The sequence below is a fragment of the Alosa sapidissima genome, chromosome 19, assembly GCF_018492685.1.
Source record: "Alosa sapidissima isolate fAloSap1 chromosome 19, fAloSap1.pri, whole genome shotgun sequence".
Taxonomy (NCBI): Eukaryota; Metazoa; Chordata; class Actinopteri; order Clupeiformes; family Clupeidae; genus Alosa; species Alosa sapidissima.
The window spans coordinates 14,482,380-14,501,326 of NC_055975.1; the positions used below are offsets into that span (position 1 = coordinate 14,482,380).

General features: G+C 45.9%; 1 protein-coding gene across 6 annotated transcripts in view; it reads left to right on the top strand.

The window, feature by feature from the left end:
* The window catches only part of dtnbb (dystrobrevin, beta b), a 31,551-nt gene that overhangs the window by 3,514 nt on the left and 9,090 nt on the right, over positions 1–18,947 (top strand). For 5 of the 6 annotated variants that reach the window (XM_042072046.1, XM_042072050.1, XM_042072048.1 and 2 more), the window contains 9 exons: positions 172–239; positions 615–695; positions 944–1,157; positions 2,875–2,960; positions 3,745–3,899; positions 4,728–4,833; positions 5,296–5,462; positions 6,909–7,033; positions 16,663–16,728. In XM_042072046.1, the coding sequence (XP_041927980.1) occupies positions 173–239; positions 615–695; positions 944–1,157; positions 2,875–2,960; positions 3,745–3,899; positions 4,728–4,833; positions 5,296–5,462; positions 6,909–7,033; positions 16,663–16,728 (1,067 nt within the window). In that variant the 5' untranslated portion in view covers position 172. The remainder of the gene's footprint in view (positions 1–171; positions 240–614; positions 696–943; positions 1,158–2,874; positions 2,961–3,744; positions 3,900–4,727; positions 4,834–5,295; positions 5,463–6,908; positions 7,034–16,662; positions 16,729–18,947) is intronic. The other variant, XM_042072049.1, reaches the window with a different exon arrangement.

Here is an 18,947-nt window from a genome sequence, read left to right on the forward strand (position 1 = left end):
CAACTGTATCACAGGATAACAAGTTATTATCATGGTGGGGAATGCTACTGGAATATCATGAACGATGAGCACATCTTTAGTGGCATATGCTGTGTCTGTTTCATACTCATCAAATGACGGTGCCAATGAAACTGTGAACTGGGTGGTCACTGTGATGTGTGTGATTCTCAGAATGATTGAAGAAAGCAGTAAAAGCGGGAAGTCGCTGGTGGAGAAGAGGCAGCTCTTCATGGAGATGAGTGAGTACGCAGCCTGCCGTCTCTGGTCCTCTGTGGACCTCCGGATCACAAGTGCTTCAGAGGGGTGCAGTACTTTATGAGACTGTCCATTTCACTTTGTGCAATTAATTAGTAGTTACTGGAAGCACCCACTCTAAAATGTCCAGTAAACTGTGTTGTCAAGAGTGTAATCTTAGTATTGATAGACTCAAATTGTGTAATGCAAGATCCTCAGCAATCTAATAGACCTCTCTTGCGAGACAAAAAACATTGGCCTTGGATCAGAGTGCCGTAGTTGTATTCCTGTCGTTTGATATTAGCCCAGAAGGGGCCAGCTGATTCTGAGTCTCTTTTTGATGTTTTCTTGAGTAATAACCCGCCTCATAATTTCCCCAGGGGCACAAAACTTTGATGTGATCCGGCTTTCCACGTACAGAACAGCTTGCAAGCTGCGCTTTGTGCAGAAGAGATGCAACCGTAAGTCGAGGCACTCATTAGCTGGCAGACACCCTGAAGCTTCTTCTGACACACACATTCATGTCTTACTTATATGTCTTATTGTATTCAATGAAAAAATGGAGCGCAATAGTGTGTTTTGAAATGTATGGTTTTGTATCAGCGTATATCATTAATATACTCTACTGCATTAATATACTCTACTGTTCTCTCTCTCTCTCTCTCTCTGTCACCTTCACTTCTTTTTTGGCTTCCCACTCCCGTCCCAGTCCATCTGGTGGATGTGTGGAACATGATCGAGGCCTTCCGTGACAACGGGCTCAACACGCTGGAGCACCAGGCGGAGATCAGTGTGTCGCGCCTGGAGACCATCCTGTCGTCCATCTACTACCAGCTCAACAAGCGGCTGCCCACCACACACCAGATCAACGTGGAGCAGAGCATCGGCCTGCTGCTCAACTTTATGGTGGCCACCTATGACAGGTAATCAGAGCAGGGGGCGCAGGGTAACCCTACTGAGGAGGGTATCCCCACACTGACCCAGCCAAGGGCCCTGTCCTGGTCAGGCCGTACGGGTACAGCTGGTCGTGGTCATCCTCCTTTTTGTTCTAAAACACATAGCCATTATAGGGGCTTCTATTCGGAGGATATTTGCAGACCATTTGCCATTCACACTGATTTTACAGCACTTCCACATAATGTTTTTTAGAAAACAATGTACATTGCACATAGCAGTTTCAGTGCAGCAACTGTACAAGGTGTTTCTGCCTCCCTGTGAATGGGTGTTATTCAGACATATAGTATGGCATGGTCTTAGGACCACTGAAAATAGAGTTTTTGAAAATCTCCACTTTGGCTGGAGTTTTTAAAAAATAGCTGTTTTCAGTGACCCAAAACTGACTTGTCGTGTGGACGGAAGGCCAAAATGCATGAAAAAATGTCTGTATCTAAAGGATACGCGTGGGCATAGCTTCAGTCTCGTTCCTGGGAACCTCTTCCCTGAAAGCCTCCTATTCATCCTTCCCCTGCAGAACACCCCCCCCCCCCCGTGTGATTATGGCACTCTTAATTAACTACCTCAGGTGTGGTCAGCTGTCAGCTAATCAGGACTACTGCTGATAGGCTCGGTCAGGAATGTGGGGCAGGGGAGAAAGCATAGCAAGCAAGAAGCTGGACTGCGTTACTATTAGTTACTGTTAACTGTTATAGTAGTACAGTATTATCCACTGCTGCCTTGGCATCCCTATATCACAGTACGGTCTGATTCATAGTCTACTACAGTATACACAGCTACGCAAGGAGGGTTTGATATGTACTTACGTTTGATACGTAAATGTGTTGTCCAATTTTTTGTAATGCGATTCGGGACTCAAGCACAAGTGCCATGTCGTGCGTTTCCGATGGAGGCGCAACGACTTTGTACAGTAGCTTGCGTAGACTATGAAAAAGCACATCAAACATGCGTGAGCCTTGCGTTGTCAACTGTGTCCACATTGCTAACTATGAGTTAGCCGCATGTGTGGATAGTAGATATGGTTGTTCCCGAAATGGCATGTTACACACAGCCATGGTTTTCATGTTTCTGTTGGCCTACCTTATAATTGGGGTCCTCATACCTTATAATCCATTCTGTGGTTCAATATGATGATGGTTATGACAGCTATGGTAGTTCTCTGATCATTACTTAACTATTTCTCAAGGTTTAAGATTGTCTTTATTACATCTCATTATACGGGTATAAGTATAATATAAATATTTTGCTCCTCAAAAAATAAATAATAACGAAATAAAGTGTGTGTGTACTGTATGTGTGTGTGTGTGTGTGTGTGTGTGTGTGTGTGTGTGTTTGTGTGGGGAGAAAAAAAGAAAAGTGTTGTAGTGCTGACTGACAGGCACAGGCTCAGGTCTTTGTTTCCATGTTCATAAGCCTTATTGCTTGGTTGAAAAAACTGTTCCTGATTCTGGTTGTCCGAACGTTAAACGTAAGACTTCGATATTGCTTGTCAGATGATAGCAGCTGAAACAGCCCATGACTAGGATGGCTGGGGTCCATATTGATTCTCCTTTACATTCATATGTATTGTAAACATATACACCAACACTCAATGCAATTAGATAATGTGTTGATGGGGGTAGTGGCTGGAAAGTGCTGTGAAAGTGAAGTGTTCATTAATAGATCAGATATGTTTCGTCTTTGCAGTGAAGGCAGAGGGAAGCTCACTGTGTTTGCCATGAAATCCATGCTGGCCACCATGTGTGGAGGGAAAATCGTAGATAAACTGCGCTGTAAGTATTACTTCCATGGCTACGTTTATGACCTCCGAGGCGAGGAGGATGACACTAATTCCATTCTCAGTGCCTTTATTACCCTCTAGTGTCTTTATGGTGTAATCACAATGATGGCCACTGACTGTTAGAGTGAAAAGAGCTGAGATTGGTGGGACGTGTGTCTAGCACAAGCCCAGGTTCTGCTGTTGAGCTCCAGTAACTCTCCCACAGGCAATGCAGGTTAGTGGGCTCAGTGGGCTACTGCCCCCCCCCCCCCCCCCCCCCCCCTCCAATGCCTGGATTTAGCATTTACAGGGAGAGGACACTAGAGGGCAGTATTAGCCTTTTATATTCATATTACTATAGAATTCCAAATTGCATGTTGTAGGACTTTGATTAATTCACAAATTTCCTTGCAGTCTTAACTGAAGGTTTTGAGCCTTTTGAAGTATTTTTCTGTGATGTGTATATACTTTAGATGGTAAAAATTCACACCATGACGTGATATGCTTTCTTTTATGCAGGAAACCTTGTAGATCCTATATGTAACTATCAGAAGCACAATGAAATGCACAATTCTAAAAGAATCCTGCTGCTTATTTAATGTTAGAAAACACTGCACTGATAGACATAATTGTTTTAGCTGGTAACTGGTAGCTTTCAAAATGAAATATATAATAACTATAATAACTCTGCAAAGACTAATTTCATCAGATGTGTCTATGAAGTAGAGTCTTCAATGAGAGCACATTTGTTTCCCTGTAAATTGTGACTGTCCGACTTATCGCTTCCTGTTTGTCAGATATCTTCTCCCAGATCTCTGACTCCAGCGGGTCGATGTTATTCCCAAAGTTCGACCACTTCCTGCGGGAGGTACTCAAGCTGCCCACCGCCGTGTTTGAGGGGCCGTCTTTTGGCTACACCGAACACTCTGTCCGCACCTGTTTCCCCCAGCAGGTAAAGTGCCCAATCACACAGCGTCCATACACACACTCTTTAATTTGTTGTCTTGTTTTTGTTTTGTTTGTTTGCATATGCATTCTGACACATTTCTTTTTCCATCTTTCTCCCATGTCTGTCCTCAAGGGTACACATTCTGTCTTTGGCAAAAGCAATTTGCCTTTATGTTTTGCCTTTGTCTCTTATGTCTGCTTCAATCTCATTCACCAATACTCCCTCTCTTACGCGCACAAACACACAAACACACAAACATTATTTGTTGTTCTGTTTTCTAGATGCTAATGCACTCTGACATGTTTTCATCTCTCGCTCTTATTCTTGCCCTCAAGCATGTGCAGTCTTTGGCATAAACATTTTGTGTTTTCATTACTCTCTCTCTCTCTATTAACGGCCTCTTCATCCACACCACCTGTCTTCTGCACTCTGTCAGTCTCTGTGTGCTTCTGTCTCATTAACCAATCTGTGTTTACTCCCTCTTTCACAAACACACACACACACACACACACACACACACACACACACACACACACACACACACACACACACACACAAACACACACACACACACACACACACACACACACACACACACACACACACACACACACACACACAAACACACACACAAACACACACACACACACACACACTCACACACACACACACACACAAACACACACACAAACACACACACAAACACACACACACACACACACACACACACACTCACACACTCCATTGCACACGATCACAATAGCTGTCTCCCCCCTCCCAGTAAGCCCTTCTTTAGCGCTGTGTTTGTGCTGTGTGTGGGCTTGTGTCCAGAAGAAGATCCAGTTGAACACATTTCTGGATGTGCTGACGGCTGACCCGCCCCCTCAGTGCCTTGTGTGGCTGCCGCTCATGCACCGGCTGGCTCATGTGGAGAACGGTGAGCTCCAACGCCACTCCCGTCACACTACTACTGGACATATTATTGTGTTGCATGTTTTGTTTTCTTTTGTTGCAGTCTTATGCCAAAATTGTTTAATTGCATTTCCCCTCATCAGTCTATACTCAGTGCCCCATAATGACAATGTGAACAATGTTCTAAACTTTTAGAAATCTCTGCAAACCTATAAAAAGGCAAACCTAACCGTACAGTATATCACATTGACAGAAGTATTGACAGATATAAATCTGATATATGTCATTGTCAATGAGGTGCAATATTGTACTACTACTACTACATACTAACATTGAGAAGTTTGGCTTTGACAATGTAGGGTTAAAATGTAGGTAATTGTTGTAGTTAATTGCTGGCATCCATGTCCTAAAAGCACAATTTTTGTCTCATGCCATTGGTTGTTTTCCTGTCTTCCTGCCCACCCCCCTCGCTCTCTCTCTCCTTCAGTCTTCCACCCAGTGGAGTGCTCTTACTGCCACAGTGAGAGCATGATGGGCTTTCGTTACCGATGCCAACAGTGCCACGGCTACCAGCTCTGCCAAAGCTGCTTCTGGCGTGGTCATGCCAACGGTCCCCACAGCAACCAGCACCAGATGAAGGAACACTCGTCTTGGGTAGGTCCAACCGTTTGGCCTGGGATATGAGTCAACTGAGAACACATATGACCATTGGCCATTATGATCTCAGAAACAATGTCTCAGCAGCATTTGCCATATGCTCTTAAGAAACCTTTCAAGCAAAACCAACAACCAACTCCATTATAATTACACAGGTGTGATCTAAGTTATAAGCTTAGATGATGTTCTCAAGACCAGTGTCATAAGTGTAATTGTCAGACAGCCTTAATGCCTCTACAGTGAATACATCTGATAATTGATGTGGGCTTTGAGATGTTATAACCAGCCACCCGTGTGCATGCTATCCAGAGGTGTAACAGTTGTCAGGTTCAGAAAACACGCGTCAGGCCTCGCGTGTCCTGTTTCTGTTCTACCCAGAAAAATGCAGTTAGTATTCAATATATGTTCTCCATGGTATAGAATGGCTGCTAATGAGCTAATCCCAGATGACTTTTACCTTGACTGTACATCTCTGGAACTAGCCGAGGTGGGAGGGAGGGCTCAGGCAGCTCTGCCCCCTCCCTTTTTCCCCAGATTGCTAGTAGCCGTGTTGGCTCTCTTTAGAAGCTGGCCGCCATTGATTGAATTTTTTAGGGGCCTGGCGTTGTCTTAGAGCTCCAGCTTCTGGGTGGAAATGGGATGTTGGGAAGCGATTTGCTTCGCTCTGGTTCCCCAATCCAATTTCCATTGACTTTTCGCTTCCTCTCAGACGGCAGCGATAAGGGCTGATTATTTTCGACTCGTGCGGAAGTGGCGAGGACTTAGCTTGGGAGCAGTGGAAAAAGAAACGACTTCTCTAGAGGAGAAGACAAGTAGCTCTGTGTGGAAAAAGAAACCCTGGAAGAACCTTCATCATAAACCCCCCCTCAGTATTCCCTCCATTGGACCTTTTAAGCCAATGTCATAAATATTGTTCGGCTGAGCCATTATTTATTAGGTAGATAGAGAGATTGATAGATACTTTATTAATCCAGTAGTTTTTCGTACAAAACATAAAATAGAAACTAAACTATACAACTTATTCATAATTATATAAACAACTACTAGAAATGAAGTCTTAAAATATACAAAGATCAAAACAAATTGTACATAGAGGCTAATGTAGCCAGTAACTATCTCTTCTGAATGTTTCACAATTACAACATTTTAGATGAAAAACTCACACACCATCAACAAAAGATAGTAGTAAATTGTAGGCTTTACTTGCATACATCTGCATGAATCAGACTAACGTGACTGTGATAGACCCATCTCCATAGACTGTGATAGACCCATCTCCATAGACTGTGATAGATTCATCTCCATAGACTGTGATAGATTCATCTCCATAGAAGTGAGTGTAGTTTCATTCATTTGAGCTGTTGAATATTGGAACTGTTGTGTGTGATTTGGCATTGCTCCAGCTGAAGCAGCAAAGTCTTGTCTCTCTCCTGCCCTCTGCAGAAGTCCCCTGCCAAGAAGCTGAGCCACGCCATCAGCCGCTCCCTGGGCTGTGTGCCCATCGGGGAGCCGCCACAGCCCACCTTCCCTGAGGTCAGCGAGAGGCCGCCCGACCTGGCGCCAACTACGTGAGTCGCTCTACTTCTCCTTCACTGGGTGGCTGATTTAGCTGTCGGTCTGCCTGTGGTCACAGCGATCTTTATCGATTGGTATTTTTGGATGTCACTGTAGATGCTTAGAGGTCAGGAAGGCTCATATTAAGAGGAGGCTCTTTAGCACCCTCTGTTGTGCGGCAGTAGGTGGTGCAGCAGCATGGTGTCTTGAGTTAGCATATTCATGGTTCCCATGTGAACATGCAGTGACTGTTGAATGAGATTGATGTTGAGAGTTGTTTCTGGAAGACATCACAAAACGCCCAGCAGATCACACACACATGTTCACTGAGGGTAATCTGAACATTCTGCAGCACGAGTCTCCATGCCTCCTCCCTTTGTCAGTTACCCCTGCAGTCTCATGATTTATCCCAGCCGAATCACCGCCTGTCACAGAGAAGAGGCAGCTGTTTGTGTTTATTCTGCACACTCGTCTCTTAGATTAGGCCTTTAAGCATCGCTGCTGTTGCTGCTGTTGACGAAGACAGGAGACATGAGATGCACTGTGATCCTCTGATCCTAAACACTCTTACTGTCAGAAACTGGTTTCAGCATTCAGCTGTGACATACGTTATCCACACAGGCTTCTCTGTGCATCTCTAAAGCTACAGGCTTTATTCATGTTTGCCATTTGTATAGTTACCAGCTGTTTGAAGCTATTCAAAGATGTTATTCAGAATTGTTATTAAAGTTATTCAAAGGAACTGTCAAACAGGATTTTCGCTTACCTCAAATATGGCTGATTGAGGAAGGCATGTTTGGTTTCCTCGTGATATGCTGGATCTGTGTAAATAAGATGTCTTTCAGCTCCCCCCTTGATAGAATTTTTGGCAGGTGGGGAGAACAGGTTGTTAGACAGCAGAACAGACAGGTTCAACCAACTATGAGTTCTGCCATCTCAAAGTAACAGACTGGCATAGACATTTCAAGCTCAGCTATGATTGTAAACAGCTGATTGTGATTCAGTGCTATTCAGAATACTTTCTACACTTTCTGTGTGCTTGTGTTTGTGTGCTTGTGGTTTGTGGATCTGTACACACACAGCCTTATACCCTGTGAATTGCTCAATAATAAAGACAAACGATACGCTTCTAATAATAATCACACACACACACACGCACAGACATGGACACTTCAGTGCATACAGTATAAAGAAAAAGTCTGATATTAATGAGATCAGTGTCTACACACACTCTCTCCGTTCATAAACCTTTAGAGCGACGACTGGGCTATTACAGTGCCGGGATGCTTTCCTGTGTCTGTATGAAAGCGATTATTGATTGGCGGAACTCCCGACAGGAAGAAAATGTAATCAGAGAATGCGAAGCGGAGAGGTGTTGTCTCGTGAAACAGATGATGTGGCACCGCTGTTGGAGTTAAAGTGTCATGAATACGAGCCTGGGTCCAGCTGCACCGCACATACCAGGGCCGGTGTGGAGGGTGGGTGAGTCTTTTTTCACCCTTTTTTATTTCCTGACACATAAACGAGGAGATTGATGGGGAGAACAAAGTCCCCTGAACAGAAGGACACCTCTGTACGTGACAGGCTAATGCATGGCTCTACACATGGCCAATACAGCAGGTATTTACCCCTCTAGTTGTTGTCCTCTCCTGTTTTTTATGCAGGGTGTATCAAATATAAAGAGTCAATCTGATTAACTAACAAGAGCACAGGAAGGGGGTGGATGAAAGTGTGGAAAATGCAAGTGGCGTATAACCTGCCGTTGGCCCATTTCACGGCACTCAATTTGATTTTCTCTCCGTGTGTGCGCGTGTATTTCCAAAAAGCCTGTGGTGTGTGGGTGTGTTTCCTGGTGTGCCTGTATATTAATGTAGTTGTTTACAGTCTGCACTGCAGCACAGAGGGGGAGCTTAAATCCACCTGGGTCTCACACAGTAATCGGGATTAAGTGTCTCTGTCATAGGCAAACATGTTCCTGTGCCTGGCCTGGTAGGGAAAGAGGCTGCAGAACACTGTAGGAAAGGGTTAAATGTATAATGCAATTGCTGTGGGGAGAGAATAAATGTTTCTGTATTGTCATTTAATCATGTCGGATACATTCATCCAGTTGCTGCTGTTGGTTCTGCAACTACAGAACAACTTGTTCTCACTGAACAACAGACTGCGTTCATCTTGTGACACGCTCAGTTCAGTTGTGTTCAGAGGGTCTGAAATACTCTAGACTGCACAGGATTTATGTCCTGATATAAGAAATGTTGTCCAACACAAACACACACACACACACACACACACACACACACACACTCAGTTCTAGGGGTGTCACGATTTCTATTTTATATCAAAATTGATCGAAATTACATCTCAATCTAAACTTCGAACTCAAAGGTAGAATGGACAATGTAGCCACACCCCCAATGTCACGTCCTGCATGTTTGCCAAGACGCAAAAAAACTACACACACGAGCTGAACTGCGGCGTCAACTCCTCTAATTTTAGACTGCAGCCAGTTAAAAAATACACTTCAACCGACCGAAATTGAAGCCCCTCTTGCTACTCTGAAATCACCGGTGTGGAAGTATTTTGTCGTTCATTCACGTCAATTAACACTAACTTAAGCCTACTCAACTTAGCGGTCCAAAATTACTTTAAGGCTTAAAATGCACATTGTTAAGTACATATTCCATTAACACTAACATTGGGTCTCGTCGGAGTGTGCTGAAACAATCAAATTGTCATTCTTGTTTGATTTTACTATGTTCACTTCTCTGTACTTAATGTTTGTTCTGTTTACCATACAACCTCACGGTTGGAACGGTTTCAAAATAAAAGTCCCCTGAAATAGAATAGGAAAAGGCAAAAAAAGTAAATATAAGGAATGCATTAATAGTAATATATTTTTGAAAAAAATCTAATCGAATCGTGACTTTAAAATAGAAAATTAAATCAAATCGAGGACTTGGAGAATCGTGACACCCCTACTCAGTTCATAAACAAATCCAACTTTCTATTGGTCGTGTGTCCTTTGTCCCCACACAGTATTCATCATGACAAAGACTGCACTCACTAGAGTGGTGAATGCTGCAGAGGCTGGTGGATTCAGGCCGAGATGTCACATAACTGAAAATGACACCACGTTAAATGGCCATATTAGACCTCCCATGACCTTGACCCCTCCTCTTGTTGGTCAGTTAATAGTGTCCTAATGCAGCGATAGCCGGGGCTCGTTTTTCTCATGGCACCTTTTCAAAACAGTCAGGAGAATCTCAGCCATCATCACGTCACGTCACCGACCTCCAGCTATTAGAATGGCGCTCCGGAGGAACCCTGGTACCAGGTCCTCTGCTATCTCCGGTCTCTTTCATTAGCCCAGTCTAGACCGGGCCAGCGCCGGGCCACGGCCTCTCGCGTCTCGGTGCCGCATCTGAGCCGCGCCCTGGACAGAGGGCAGGCCGGCGCGGTTGCTCCCGTGTCCTCTCCGGTTACATCATCCGCCGATGGCCTCATTTGAATTCAAATCAGAGATGATTAAAGGCCCCTCTGGCCGGCCCCGCCTGAATGGGAGCATCACCCCTCTCTACACTGACCTTTTATGTAATAATAACACTCATTTATTTGGGCGTTATGGAGGGAGGAAGGGGGAGCGGGAGAGGAGGAGGAGGAGGAGGAAGGGTGAGGCGGGGGTGTCTACGCTCGTTCCTCTGTTTTGCCTAGAGAGTCAATTAAAACGATGGCATTTAAATCAAACTACGCAAACAGCGATGGCGGCGGTGACCTAGTCTGTGGCTCTGAGCCAGGACAGACGCGACAGCATGCTCGTGTTCTTGAGAGGGACAGAGTGGAAGTTTGAATGTGAAATACTCTGCCTTGGCACGCATGGAAGCAGTGTGTTTTCACCCTTTATGTGGCATCTGCCCACGCATGTTAGACTGACACAGCTTTTTCTTGGTGTTGAACAGAATTTGCACTGCTCACACGCACATACACCCCCCCCCCCCCACACACACACACACACACACACACACACACATACCCACACACACACCCACACACACACTCTTCGCCTTTCTCTCATATCCTAGGTGTTATCAAGGCATCTCTGCAGTGCTCCGGCGCCTGTATGAAGCCAGACTCTCTGGACGTGTCTGACACTTCTGAGTCACAGCACACAGCTCTCTGTGTGGACACCTCGCTGGGGTCCCTGAGGGACCAAACTCAGAGCAGGCTCTTTGTAGAATCTGGAAAAGATGGCATCAGTAAAAAATGAATGTCAGTGTCTGCCACATAGGAGTGTACAGATCCACATAAGAGAGAGAATACTTTATGAAATGATGGTGTTTGCTTTCCTCCGAAACCGATGAGGATTCTGGGGTTCTTAGGGGTACATGATATCTCGCCGAAGGGATACATTTGACAATTATTCATATGTATATAAAAGATTTGTTAACAAAAAAAAAATCCAACTACGACAGAAGCAACCTAAAACCCCCAAGGTTGGCGTAAGAGCTGTGAGTCAGCCATTTTTGATCCCTGCAGCGCCTGATCTCATGATTTTTAGTTCATTAAAAGGCGTCTGAGAGAAAGTTAGCCGGCACACTGTTCAGACACGTGTTAAAAATAGAGCCTGCAGCAAAAGTCTGGTGTTTGTTAGGAGTTATTTTCGGTTGCTTTGTGTAGTAGAGGTGCCTCCCTCTGTTCACATCACGCCATTCCCTTAACATCTCTCACTAACACGCCAGTGTGATTACGGTGTGCCACAAACAGTTTACTACTCGTAAATAAACCCTGAGATAACCTCCAAAGGGGGAAAAACAAATAGTGTATTAAGCACATCAGCACCACCCTCATAGGCTTTGAACATGATGTTTGAGACAAGACTTAGTCTCTGTGCCCCCAGGCAGTTGACGTTAACACAATGAAGGCCTACTGAAACAAACACACACAAACACACATAAAGACATGCATAAAAATACACATACACACACACACACACTCACACACAAAGACATGCATAAAAATACACATACACACACACACACACACACACACACACACACACATACACACACAAAGACATGCATCAAAATACACATACACAGAAACTCTCTCCCTCCCTCTTCCTCTCAGTGTCTTTGTCTCTCTTGCTGTGAGAGAGAGAGAGAGATGCAGACATACTCACAAACACACACATGCACACAGAGAGAGAGAGAGCGAGAGAGAGAAAGAGAGATGCAGACATCCTCTGCAGTGGTGTTGAGGTTGCAGACAGACACTTTCCCCCATTGGCTCTTCTGTGGCTGTGGGATTCTGTTGGACCTGCGTTGCCATCGCTAGAGCACTCTGATCCATCAAAGCTCCGGCGCGTGGCCCCCGTAGTCTGACAGTTGAGAGTGCGAGGGGCCCCTGGTCCCCCAGGGCTGTGCTCTGTCCAGACAGGATGCCTATCTCTGGGCCTCAGCACGCCAGACTGTTGCTATTTATACCATCCAAAAGACAGACACTTGACTAATGGGACCAGTGTCATTCTGATCTTTCAATCTGCCTATGGGTATTTGTGTCATTGTGATCTTTCAATCTGCCTGTTTCTCTCTCCCTCTCTCTCTCTCTCTCTCTCTCTCTCCCTCTCTCTCTCTCTCTCTCCCTCTCTCTCTCCCTCTCTCTCCCTCTTTCTCTCTCTCTCTCTCTCTCTCTCTCTCTCTCTCTCTCTCTCTCTCTCTCTCTGTTGCTTCCACTGCCCCCTACCATCACTGTTTCCCTTCTTTCTTCTGTTTTCTAAAAAAAACATCAATTGAAAGTTAATGTTGACAGATTGCAGTTCGATTTTGAGAAACAGTAGAATGCAATAATTTCGGTGATTGCATTAGAGGGACGTAAAGGTCAGTGCTGGGCGCGGGCGGGGCAGTGGGCTGCAGCTTGTATTTGCCTAACAGGGGAGTGCCCTGTCTGTCCACATTGGTGTCTATATTCCTGTAGTTGAAAAAAAACAAAACTTTCCCTGTTGGAAGTGAAAGGGTGTATGTGTATTCTCTGATGGCAGATGGCACAGAAGTCCCATGAGCGTCATGGGATGATTTGGTGTGGTGATATTTGGCTGCAGTTCAGATGTTCTAGTTTTTTATTGTTTAGCTATTTACATTCATTCCACTCGTGTAGTTAATTGTATAATGATTGCCTAAAAGTATGTATATGTGTGTGTGTGTGTGTGTGTGTGTGTGTGTGTGTGTGTGTGTGTGAGAGACAGAGAGAGAGAGAGAGAGAGTGTGTGTGTATATGTGTGTGAGTATTACACAGAGAGTGGGTCCAGGGCAAAGAGGGCAAGTGAGAGTGAAATTTTTAGTGGGTTTGAAGTGCGCCTTCATAAAAAGGGTGTAATGTTCCATGTCCTAAAAACGGCCGATGTGAACCATTTCCATTTCAAACACAGCAGACATTAAAGCACCAAAGGGAGCCAGTGCGAGAGGAAGAGGGGAAGAGAGAGGAAGAGAGAGGAAGAGAGGGGGGAAGAGAGAGGGAGGAAGAGAGGGAGCGAGAGAGAGGAAGAGAGATACTTTGAAGGCTTTAGACACTTTTGTCCCTCTTCATCTCTTTCTGCCCTCTGACCTTGTCTACACCCAAGAGAATAGTGTGTGTGTGTGTGTGTGTGTGTGTGTGTGTGTGTGTGTGTGTGTGCTTGCGTGCTTGCTTGTGCGTGTATGTTTACCCATGTGTGAGTTTGTTTGTTTGTTTGTGTGTGTGAGTGAGTGAGTGAGCAGTAGAGATACAGAGAAGGAGTAGTGATTATTGCATGTGTGTGTGTGTCTGTGTGTGCAGTTATGGGGAGTGTGTGTCTGATTTTGTGTGTGTGTGATGTAATGTAATGGAGTGCAGGTTACTGAGCAGGAGATTGGACTGGACCCCCTGGTGGTTCTGGCAGTGTGTGTGTGTGTGTGTATGTGTGAGTGTGAGTGTGTGTGTGTGTGTGCAGAGCATCTCGCTCCTGATGGGGATTATATTGAGATGACGCACTTCTCCATGCATCCATGCATACACTGAGGGACGGACTTTAATTTGTGTGAAAAGCCTCTAAACTGGGATGCGAGCTTTGAACTCACTCAGTCATTAATCTTGAGTGATGCCTCTCTCTGTCTATCCCTGTCACTCCCACACAAACACACATTCTCTCTCCCAATCTCTCTCTCTCTCTCTCTCTTTCTTTCTTTCACTTTTCTTCTGTCGTTCCCTCTCCCTCTCTCCTGCCCCCTCCTTTCGAGGCTCATTCCCTGTCTACTCCGTACACTGTCAAGCATCATTTCCAAGTCGCATTTTTTTTTTTTACAAGATAGGCTGGTGGTGCTGCACTTAACATAGGAATTCAGAGCACATTTCCTGCCTGTGATTACAGTGCTTCCGGACTCATCTGGTCTTGAAGACTGCACAAAACGAATTCCACAACGCACACAGACAGAGACTGAGAGTCAGAGGCACACAGACACGTACAGTACAGACACACACACACACACACACACACACACACACACACACACACACACACATACACATGTACACATGCATTATGCACACTTGGTCTCATCTGGTCTCACATCTGCATTCAAATAAGCTCACTTGCATGCAGACACACACACACACACACACACACTGATAGACTAGCCCAGACCTCCAGGAAGCTGTACAGTAACATGTGGTAGGGACCATCCATCTTTGAGACAGACACTGAACACTGAAGGAGAGATGGGGAGACAGATTGGATGAAAGACAAATTTGATGAGAGTGGGATTTCGTATAGAGATTGATAGAATGACAGACATTCACCACACACACACACTCACTCACACTCACACTCACACTCACACACACACGCTCATGCAGAGGGAGTGAGAGGGTGAGTGTGAGAGAGAGAGAGAGAGAGAGAGAGATTCGTGGACGTCATATGTCCATGTGACTTTGGCGGTTTCCTTGGCGACAGCAGCAGCAGCAGCAGCAGCAGCAGTGTTTGCAGTGCATTGAGATGCTCATTCAGTTTCTGAGCTGACAGAGAGAGGAGAGAGAAGAGAGAGAGAGAGAGAGACAGGGAACCGGAGAGAGAGGCGCACAGAGGGCAAAAAAAAGCGAGGGAAGAGAGAAGAGAGGCAAAGAGCAGAGCAGACAGGAGACCTGGAGTGGACAAAGGAAGGAGAGGAGGGGGCGTGTGGCGGCGGCGGTGGTGGTGTATGTGAGACGGTCGACTGCTGCTCCACACACACACAGAAGTGAGTTAGTGTATGTGTGTGTGTGTGTGTGTGTGTTTGGGGGGGGGGGGTCACTCAGGACTGCCTCAGAGCATCTCAAAGGGCAAAGGAAGCTGACCGCCATCTAAGGGGCTGACATCTCTCTACCACTCTCTGTATGTTGGAAGTCTCTGTGTGTAGGAAGTCTCTCTGTGTGTGTGTGTGTGTGTATGTGCATTTTATGGACGTGCATCTAATGTATATATGTATATAGATGTGTTTATTTTGTATAGGTGCATGATGTGTGCCTGTGTTATGCATGCTATACCTGTGTAAACGTACATGTGTGATGAACGTGTGTGGATTGCATATGTATGAATGTGTGTTTGTGTGTACGTGTGTGTTTTCTTTTGTATGCAGATCAGAGTTTGCGAGTGAGAGTGTGCTTGTGTGTGTGCCGTGGGTCTGTGTGTGTAAAAAGCATATGGCTGTGTGTGTGTTAGTGTTTATGCATTATTATGTTGTCACATGTGTGTGTGTGAGTGCGCGTGTGTGTTTGTGTGTGTCTGTGTTTGTGTTTATCTTTGAGTTTGTGTCTCCTTGTTAATGTCCATCACATTTCACACGCCTGGCATGCCACGTGTCTCACAAACACACTCGCTCATGTGCACACACGCATACACACACACAGACACACACACACGCACACACACACACACACACATACACATGCTCACACACCCTTGCACACGCTTGCGGTGCGGAAAAGAGCGAGAGATAGTGAGAGAGAGGAAGATTATGAGATAGTGTGTGATTGAGTGAGAGAGACAGACCGAGGGGAGAGGGGGAGACAGAAAGTGGCTCGGAGCAAAGCTGGGAGAAGCTGCCTGTGCCACTTCGACAGGCACCCAAGCAAACCAAAGCACTCCGCGATTTTGTCCTTCAGATGAAAGAGAGAGAAAGAACGATAGAAAGAGGAGAAAGGAGGGGAGGCAGTGAGGGGGGGGGGGGGGGGCAATGGCTGTGTTTAGCCCCGTAAATTACCGTCCACAATGTCACCCTCCTCCCTCCTCATTTCTCTTTCATTTCCTCTCTCTTCCTCCCTCTCTCCTCTCTCTCTCCCTCTCTCCTCTCTCTTCCTCCATCTCTCCTCTCTCTCTCTCCCCCTCTCTCCCGAGCCCAGACCTGTCCTCTAATCAGAATTCTCCTGCAGCCCTTGGGCTAACCTCATCAGCTCTGGCCAGGGGCGCCACAACACTGGCAGTGGCAAGCAGCAATCTAACTTTGTGTCTCTGTGTGAGATTGGACCGGATAAGATTGTGTGTGCGCGCTAGTGTGATGATTTTCTGTGTTATTGTGTGTGTGTGGGGAAGGTGGGTGTGTTTGTGTGGTTGCGTGAGGGTACCTCAGGTTATGTGTTTAACATTTCTGTCTGTTTGCAGTCTGCTGAGGCCCGTGTCCAACATGAACGTGCTGATGGCGTCGGCCGCCCACACACCTGCAGACAGGTAAGCAGATGCGTGGCCACTTACTCCACTCTTCCACCATCTTACAGGGCATCCGGGGGTCGGCCCCCATAGACCTGCACCAACCCACTCTGATCTCAGAACAGTAGCAATTGCAATTGCACTCCACCTGTAGACAAACATGCGCAGTACGCAGTTATGCTCCCTAGGTAAACTTACATTAGACACAAGAAACTCAATGTGTTTTGTTTACATGTGATGAATTAAAACACACACACACACACACACACACACACACAAACACACACACACACATACTGACCTCGTGCCCATCTTGCCTCTCCCCCCAGGGCTCCTGTGTTGTTTTTGTTCCACCAGCGTGCTTAGAGTCATGCTTTTACACCACGGGCAGTGTGTGTGTGTGTGTGTGTGTGTGTGTGTGTGTGTGTGTATGTGCATGTGGGTTTGGCTGCACATAGTATCTTCATAGCATGCTGTAGAGGTCTTGTGACGACCCCTTTGCCTGACGTCATGTTCCGTAAGCTGCGTGGCATGAGGGAGACGTCTCCTCCAATTAGGCTGTGGTCGGCCGAGCCGCGCTGCTCATGGGATCTCCAGTAACTCACGGTGGGAGTGTAAATAGTCGAGGCCGTTCCGAGAGAACCAGACTCCCCTCACCACCAGCCTCCAAGTTCTTGTGGGGATTTTTTCCGAGTGCTGAAACACTAGGTAGTGCTGCTGGTGTCCTTGTCTGAAGAGCGCACAGCAGTTGGTGGCAGCTTTAACTTCTCAGGTTTTAAATTATTAAGTGGCGCTCCCCTCATGCTCAGTGTTGGAAATAAGGCTTCTCACGAATGGCTGACATTTCGCCTCACATAACGTGATCTAAAGAGAACAAAGAGGGCAGGACTTTATTCAACACACACACACGTTTGTTTTTATGGTGCTGCTAACCTCTTTCCAGCACAAATACACTTTTGCACCTTTCTTTCTCTTTCTCTCTTTCTTTCTTTCTTTCTTTCTGTCTTTCTTTCTCTCTCTCCCACTCACACACACATACACACAAACACACACACTCACACACGCACGCACATATACATACATACACACACACACACACACGTGCACCACTCAGGGGTCTTTCTTTCGAAACTAATCCCTACCCACTCTATCATGGCTACGGAGTGAACTCGAGTGTGGATCACCCTCACAGCTAAATGAAGTTCATTGATTAGCGCATAGGGTATAATACCACACTCAACTTTGGGACGAACTTCTCTCTGCCTACCGGAAACAGGTCCTGACGCAGACTTCCCATGGATTTGTTTACAGGTGTACTCCCACGAAACTCACATTTGTAAAATAAAATTTTAAATGTAAATTAGGTTTATAGGCCAAGTATACTTGCGTATACAAGGAATTTGGTCTCTGCATTCATCCCATCCGTGAATTAGTGAAACACACAGAGCACACAGTGAACACATAGTGAGCCAGCCAGCAGCTAATGTAACCAGGCAGCTACAGCGCTGGACTCTGGTGGCATGTACATGGGGGCTCACGGACATGCCCGCAGAGTGTAGCGCTGTAGCTGCCTGGCTACATTAGCTGCTGGCTGTAGCAACTTGAGCTAGGTAAAACCGATTGTTTTCAGGTTTTTTTTCGTACCGACAGTACTCGGCGACATCGAGAAATGGAGATCTATGTGAAAACTCGCCGGATTTCTCCTTTAATATGGCGGACCCTCCGTGTGAACGCGTACTCGGAGTGCAAGTGGCTAGGGAGAGGGCGAAGTAACTAGTTTAGGCCCATACACATGTTTATCAGAGCACACCAGCGCATGTGCCTTCATCTGCCTGCTCCATGTGCCTCTTCCTCCCCTTCAGCAACCGTCTACCAGTTAGCTACGCTGCAAAGCCCGCACTGAAACTCCTCCCGTTGCATAGTTGAAGATGAGCATCAAATCCATGTGCCCCGTGTTGTGTGTTATGGTCTGTGGTTGGAGGATTGAGCTGACGGAGAGAATTGCTTGTCCTGGGATGTGATTCTGGTTAGGAATAATTTTTGTTAGGTCAGTAGCGTCGACTCTATGTCATACATTCACTATACAGTATAATGCATTGTGTAGTGAATGAGTGGATGTTGCGAAAACAAGAGTGTGTGTGTGATGCAGTATCTGTTTGAGATTTTGTGTGTGTGTGTGTGTGTGTGTGTGTGTGTGTGTGTGTGTGTGTGTGTGTGTGTGTGTTCAGCTGTAATGTTCC